The sequence below is a fragment of the Merops nubicus genome, unplaced genomic scaffold, assembly GCF_000691845.1.
Source record: "Merops nubicus isolate BGI_N331 unplaced genomic scaffold, ASM69184v1 scaffold4592, whole genome shotgun sequence".
NCBI classification, from domain to species: Eukaryota; Metazoa; Chordata; class Aves; order Coraciiformes; family Meropidae; genus Merops; species Merops nubicus.
In genome coordinates, this window is record NW_008591406.1 from 564 (window position 1) to 8,474 (window position 7,911).

The 7,911-nt window shown below is 37.5% G+C and overlaps 1 protein-coding gene across 1 annotated transcript; it reads left to right on the top strand.

The window, feature by feature from the left end:
- Positions 1-248: 248 nt before the first annotated feature.
- On the top strand, positions 249-6,444 carry ELMOD2 (ELMO/CED-12 domain containing 2; the record flags this gene model as incomplete). The annotated part of the gene is made up of 7 exons (XM_008950236.1): positions 249-277; positions 1,546-1,640; positions 2,579-2,708; positions 3,607-3,740; positions 4,353-4,421; positions 5,592-5,725; positions 6,149-6,444. Coding segments are annotated over 7 exons (749 nt in total), but the record flags the coding sequence as incomplete, so codon positions are not given.
- Positions 6,445-7,911: the final 1,467 nt, after the last annotated feature.

Genomic DNA, 7,911 nt, shown 5'->3' on the forward strand with positions numbered 1-7,911 from the left:
TCATGACACCTTTTCAAATCTGGCTTTGTTTTTGTACATGTAATTGATTGATATTCTAAAAAATCCAAGTCTTTTCAGCATTGTAGTCAAGGATTATTATAAAATGTGTGTAAATTGAGACTTTTAGTTACCTGATACCTGCTGATTTTAAAATACAATGCTTACCTGCCACAAGCCCACTTCTTGTCAATGATTTAAAATAATTCAGTCAAATTAACTGTGACATTTACTTTCTTTTTGTATTGCAGAACATTCACTGGAATCCTCAAAGAATAAGGTAAAAGATATTAGAGATTAAACTTCTTTCAGAACCAGATCACAGAAGACCTGCGTTTACCTTTTGAGGGTGGGGGGAAGTGAAGAAATAAAAGGCACAAAGGAGAGAACAGGATTTTGGGTTCTGAATGCTGGGGTGAGTTGAGGTTTCTCAAAAATACCCCCTGAAGGATTACCTTCTCTTTAGCAGCCAGTCAGACAAGCTGTTACACAGAGCTCCTGCTCTTGGAGAGGGTCAGTTCTCCCTGTCACAACCATCTTTCACTGTTTTTGAACAAACTAAAGCTGTGATATAGATAAATATGAAGCAATTAAATGCAGTGTGTACTTGAAGTGGCTTGAATTGTTGAAAAAAATGTAATGCAAGTTTGCAGGTAAACATTTAACTGATAAGCTCATGCCAGTTGTTGTTGCAGGTAGACATACTAGCACTTTAAACCCTCAAATTTGTATATCTCAAGCAGAACTTTTCCTCTTTAGGCAGCAAGATGAATATTCTTTATTCTAGCTGATCACTGCAATGTGATTTTGACAGAGAATTAGTAACTGCCACAAGCATCCTCATGTTTCAGCAGAGCACAGTATGGATGGGCCTTGAGCATCTCTTAACTAAATTATGTCAAATATATTTATTTTTAAATATTCATTTTTAAGAGAGTTAACCTTTTGCTTTACTGCAATGAAGCTGCTTTGGTTTTAGCATGAATTGTATTAAAGGTTGCATTGTGACCATAAAAAGCTCAGAGGATGGAGTTAAATTGTTGTGAAGTGATTTTTAGGTGGGCAGTGCACAATCACTATGAGCAGTGTTTTCCCTCAGCTTTGTTGGTTCAGCATCTCCTCATTCTGAAGCATGATTTCCTTATTGAAGTTTTATCACTTTTGCTCCTCAAGAGCTGTGTTCATTTCAGATGGATTAGGAGGAACACGTTTCAGTTTTACTATTATTCTATTTTTTTACTATTTGAAAGCAAAGGAGAGCCTAGACTAAACAACTCTGGAGCTGTTTATTGATTCTTTGTGGCTCTCCTGTTTAAACACTGTTGTGTACACTCTGAGAAAGTTACAAATGATGTTTTTATGTAATTGTTATAGATTTTTATATGCTATTTGAGCCCATTTATGATGAACACTTGCAATAAATTAACTGTTTTCCTTTTGTAGTAAAGAATGCATTCATGGTAGGCTTACAGAAGCTGAGAAATAAGAGTAAAGTAGATGCTAGACTTCTGCATTCCTCATGAAGTCTTTCCCTGTGTTTTTTCCTAGGTTTTAAGAAATGCTGTACATGTTGAGGAGGGTGAAGTGGAGAAGTGTGTCAGAGACATAATGAAAGAGAAGAGAATTGAACAGAAGGATGCAGGGTATGTTTGGAACCCAAACATGAGTTCTTCATATCAGACAACGTTGACTTCCTTGCTCAATCTGATACAATATTAAAGCCATTCAGCACAAATCTTTAGAACTAAATTAGAAAATAAGACATGGTTATGTCTAGAAGATAAATGAGTCTTAATCAACATGGATTTGGGATAACTGCATCTCTATCTTGCAAGTCTCTTCTGTTACTTCTTATTTCTAAGTAATATTATTATTGCATAGGTTGATAACATGAACTGTGTCACTGATTATATTTGAAAGAGTATAGTGATGCCTAATTAATGCCCAATTAATTTTTGCATTCATCTGCATAAGTAATTACAAGCAACTGAGAGGAAAAAACTGGGAAAAGTAAAAATTTTAAAGTTTAATGAAAAGCATCTGTGAAGCTGTATCTCTGTCAAAGCTTCACTTTAGGACTTGGAAAAATTTGGGGTGTAGGTAAACGTACAGTGGTCCAGGTGACCCACAGAGTTTTCCTGTGGCATTACAGATTTTAGCCAGATTTTTTTCTTCCTATAAGTGAATAGGGCTTGACTGTGCAGCACTGGAACTGGCTGGAGTTTTAAGTAGAAGCAAGATCCATAGAGCAGTACAGAGCATGTTGTAGTTTGAAAGATAAACATAAAGCACTCCCTCATTATGTTTGCAGTGTATTAATGCAAGAAGGGTCTTGCTGGTCGCTCCAGCAAAGATTTATGGCCAGCTATGCCCCAGTAATAGCTTCTGCTGGAGTTTTAAGTAGAAGCAAGATCCATAGAGCAGTACACAGCATGTTGTAGTTTGAAAGATAAATATAAAGCACTCCCTCATGTTTGCAGTGTATTAATGCAAGAAGGGTCTTGCTGGTAGCTCAAGCAAAGATTTATGGCCAGCTATGCCTCTGTAATAGCTTCTGTGTGGTGTTCTGTTACTATTTCAGGTTTCAGACCACTCTGCGTGTCTCCTTACTGCAGATATCAGGCTATAAAAAACTTTATCTGGCTGTGGAGAATCTGAGGAAGGTCCCATATGATTCAGACAACGACGAACACGAGCAACAGTTAATTGAGGTGAAAATATTAAGTACAAAAGCTGCTTGTTTGTTTGCTTCCCCTCCAAGTCTAACAGCTTGAATGAACTTAATTTCTTGGTGGCACTCTTACCAGCTGGCCTGTTTAAAGCTCTTTTCCACTTGTGGGCTGCTAAGCCATTCCACAATACTATACCAAGGCAAAATAAAATGGTAAACTAGAGTTTACTGTGTAAGAGTTACTTACACTAGGATTGTTTTCTATGAAATCAGATGTAACAACAACACATAAATAGTGAAATAATTTTGTAACGGGTCACTGAAGGATCAGAAATAAAAAGATATTTAATGTTATGCACGTGTCTAACTTTGCAAACTAATAATTACTAAAGAAAAAGGACACTGGTGTTTTCTTATTACTGCATCCCAGTCAGTGTCAAAGCAGATAGTTTAATGCTGGAAGATAATAATGATCAGTAAAGCACTGTAGGTAACAAAATAATAGCAAGCAATTAATATAATACTGCTTGAGGCTTTTAAAAATAGCTTCTACTCTGCCTGTGTTTTGGCATGTCATGATAATCTCAACCTTTCTGTGCAAGTCCCAGCATGAACATGTTAAATAAGCATTGAGAATTTGTATTTCAGTTTGTAGCTGTCCTGTCAGAAAATGACACAGGGAAACAAGTCTGTTCAACATCAATACAGTAGCTCTGTCCATGAAGGGACCTTATCACATTTAATTTTAAGTAATCATTTTCATAGTTGCCTAAATAAGCCATTGGAATATGACTCTAGATTGCCACTAACAGAGACCAAGTGTGGGGATTGTGTCCTGTTCCTTGGTGAATGGTTTCTAACCTGGATCAGTGTGCTCTGAATTTTGTGACTTGGAATACTTTAGCAGCTGTGCATAACATGGAAGCATATTTGTGCAGCTCTGGAATTTGTTGATGCCTCATGAGAACCTGAAGGCCAGAATCAGCAAGCAGTGGTGTGACATTGGCTTCCAAGGTGATGATCCCAAAACAGACTTCAGAGGAATGGGCCTGCTGGGGTTAGTGAATCTGGTGTAAGTGAAAAGTAGTATTTAATTTCCACTGTAACTAATTCTCAATATCTGTGTGTTTTCTCCAGTTAGAGCTATTTCTAATGAAGACTGAATAGAAGCTAGTAGAAATGGTGACTTCTGTACAGTGAAAAACTATTTTCTGACCCAGTCAGCAGTTCTGGCAGCTGCACATCTGTAAACATGTGGTTGGGTAGAGGCCACCAGATGAGGGGAGGGACAGAAAGTTGCCCAAGGCACCTTATTTTTTTGTTGTCATATGATAGACTTGATAGGTTATAACTTGGTAAATTGTCAAAAGCTTTTAAAATTCCTGAATTACTGTAATGAAAAATAAACAGCTCTGCATAATGTTGCCAAGCTAACTTATGGACTTGGGTGAACTTTGTCTTTGATGCTCAGTTCACAAGGATGATTTTTTTTCCCCCCCTTTTTTTACCGTATTCATTCATACTGAATATAAATTGCTACCTTCTCCCTGGCTTTCATCTTGTGCCATTTTTCAGTACAGAGTAGTATTCAGCTTTAAACTAAAGCTACACATTTTGATGTTGAACACCTTAATATTTTTTTAAGTGAACTTAAATTAATGCTGAGCCTGTTTTGCTCTGGCAGGTATTTTAGCAAGCACTACACCAGCGAAGCTCGGCAGATCCTTTCCCGTTCTAATCACCCAAAGCTGGGGTAAGTCACTACAGGACTTCTTCTGGCTTGGTCTAAGAGCTCATGTAAAGGCTGCCAAGTAGGGATCCTGAAAATAAACAGGAAAATATTTGTGTTTTTTTTTTTTTTCCCCTTTAAAGGATGAAAAAAGAGCCAATGTAGAAAGGCTTGAGAAACTGAACGCAGAAATCAGTTTCTATTTTTACCAAAATAGACTTGGGGTGACAAAAATACTGGTGTTGGTTAACCCAGTGAACACCTCCAACATCACAGTTAGCTTCATTTGTAATATTAGATTTAGAAATTGATGCTTATTTTTCACCTTCTTACTGATCCTGTGTTAGGATATTAGATTTTAAGGTCCATATTGTTTTGCTAGGTTTCTGTTCTGTAATAAGTAAATACAAATAGATGTTGTGTTGATCAGCTTCATTTTTGAAAAGTTGGCATATTGAAATATTTAGCTTCTTTTACAGGGAAATATACAGTAAACCCAGTCAGACACAGAGGAAAGCTGACAAACCTGTGGATGTCACCTGATCCACCCCAGTTAACTCAGTCACCCACCAACAACAAGAGGCTTTCATGACTTCAGCTGTAAATAATATTACCATGTACAACAAGGTCATGAATAGGATATCCAAGACATTTAGATCAATTAAATACCCATACCATTGACACAAATTAATCCTTTTTTTCCCTTCCCCTAGAAACACTTGCTTAAACACTCCTTTTAAGGATTTCTATTGTGGTGCATTCTATACCATGCAACAGAAACCCAGATTTTTTTCAGCTTAAAGAGCAGGCTGAGGTGGCCATTCCTTTTATACTGTAACAGTGCTTTTGAGGTCTGCTTTTTAATACTCTGGCAGATTTAATGATTTCAAATGAGCAAATTGAGGTCCCTGTTGATTAGCCTTCCCATCTCATTATTGCCTGATGGAGGCATTTGCCATACTGTTGTATAGGAAACTGGTGGCTTTAAGTAACTTTTACATGGTAGTGTTTTAAAGTAATTTTTACATGGTTGGATGCACCAAGGAATGGAAAGAGAGGTCTCTAGGCCAGAGTCAGCTTGTCAACAAGCACCATAGCAAAAAGTGACTCTGAACAGTTCTCCTGCAGACAGTTTGAGGGGAGTTAAGTCCTTCAATCCCCAGGATAAAAGCTGACCTGTGATTGATGTTGCAGATACTCTTATGCAATAGTTGGAATCAATCTGACAGAAATGGCTTACAGCTTACTGAAGAATGGTGCTTTAAAGTCTCACCTGTACAACACAGTCTCTGGATTGCCACAGATGGAACACTTCCATCAGTTTTACTGTAAGTATCTACAGCTTCTTTAGTCCAGACTGCCAGGGCAGGGGTCAAGCTACAGTGGAGAGCTCAGGTTTCTTGGAGCTCACTTCCACTCTTTTCTCATTAGCCAGAGCAAGCTGCTTATCTTCTAGATCAGGTATTAGAAATGCACCTGGTGCTTAAACATTGTGCTACAGAAACGAACATTTATGGGATAAATTTGGTTGATTTTCTCTATGTTAGAAGGCTGCAGTCTGCAAACACAGGATTTGCAGGTTTACTTTTTTATGCATTATTGCAGTGACCAAAAGCTTGCTGTTGATGAGGATGGGACAGTCCCTGTTGTACAGGACTGAATAGTCTAAAGGATCATTCCAGGTCAAGCAAGATCAAGGCAGAAAGTTGTGAAGGTCACTTTTGCAGATCTGTGTTTTATTCTCTCCACAGGTTATCTGGTTTATGAGTTTGACAGGTTCTGGTTTGAAGAAGAGCCAGAAAGCATTATGCACTTCAACCACTACAGAGAGAAATTCCATGAAAAAATTAAGGGACTCCTACTGGATTGCAGTGTGATACTAACCTTAAAAAGTACAAAGAGCCCTTAACCCCTCTGCAGTTTATGAGGTTCTGCATCCAGAATGGAAGCACACATTTGGATGGAAGTTTTGCATGTTTCACCAAAAACTGTTTAACAGCAGAACTTTTTTTTTTAACTTTTTTTTTTTTAAAAAAAAAAAAAAAATCAAATTTCAGTTCAGAAAGCTTGGACAATCAACCTCTGTTTACAGGTCTTTATATGCTATTCTCCAAAGGATGGGTTTTCTAAAACAAAAGCAAAACCAACCAACATAAAAAACCAACCCCTAAATCTCAAAAGCCTCTGGAACAGTCGCTCTCACCATTTCTTTTATACTTCTTGGTGCAGGAAGGTGAAGCAGGTACTTAAAACTGTGTCATGGTTTTCATTAAGAGGTTTTACTGTTAACTGTCTTTTAAAAATTTGTTTTAAATTACTCTAAAAAGTTTTGGGTTTTAAATGTTTTAGACCTTTTGTGTTCTTGTTCTGTACGTGCAGTTGATCGTGAGCTCTTCAGTGTTAAATGTCTTGGTAACAAAGAGGTCCACAAAGGGGAGATGTCAGTCACTTATGATTTTGGAGAAGAGGCTAAAACCATCAACATACTGATGGACTTCCTAAAAATTACTTCTGGCTAGTGAAGGTTTTTTTACTTATGGATTTGTACCAGCAAAGTTCTATGCCTGGAAAAAGCTCAGTTTGTGAACAAACAAAAAAGAGCCACAAATCATCAGTGTGAGGATCAGACTAAACCTACTCCTAAAAATACTCCTACTGTAAAAATTTTCTGTTGTCTGACTTCAGCTGCCCAGGCTGCTTCACTTTGCCTCTGTTGTCAGCCCTTTCTTTCAGCAGCAGATGGGGTCTTCTCAGTGGGCAATAAGAGAGTTAGTTTAGCCCTTTTATAAAGTTCACTCTTTAAAAACCTTTATTGCAGCTGCAGTCCTTGTTTTATAAAGATAAATTCACCCCCAAGTACACATCTCTACAAAGATGTACTTTCCATGGAAGGGGTGCAGCTGATGTCCTTAACATTGGCATCCTCAGACAATCTAGTCAATAGGACTTCATATCTATATTGTGACCAATTATTGCTTAAAGCAACTTGAAACAGATTTGGTATGATCTTCACTTTCTAAAACCTACTATTAAAAAAAAGTGCCTTCTGCTTATTCAATCAGTGTTTTATTTTGATTCTGTAACCAGAGCATAGCCTTAGAAGCTCAAGTTATTTGGGAAAGACTCTTTCAGTGTATACCTAAATAGCACACAGTGGCACAAAATTTGTATGCTAATAGAAGCTTTCCTGCCTTTTTGTTTTTTTAAATCATCTCAGGTAAATTAGTTAAGTTTAGTCAACAACTAATCACTAAGAAATTCCTGAAGAATACAAAAAAAAAAATACAACCCTGTTTTTGCAGTGAGTGGTGTTACACTACATAAGTATTAAATGTCTTACTGTAATATGTAATAGTTCATCATCTTGGAGATAACCAAAACCCAAGAGACAAGGTGCTCAGCAGCCTGCTTTAGGTGACCCTGCTTTGGCAGGGGGCTGGAAGAGATGGTTTCCAGAGGAGCCTTCCCACCTCAGTAATTGTGAGGCTGCATTGTGCACCCACCCTGCTCTTGA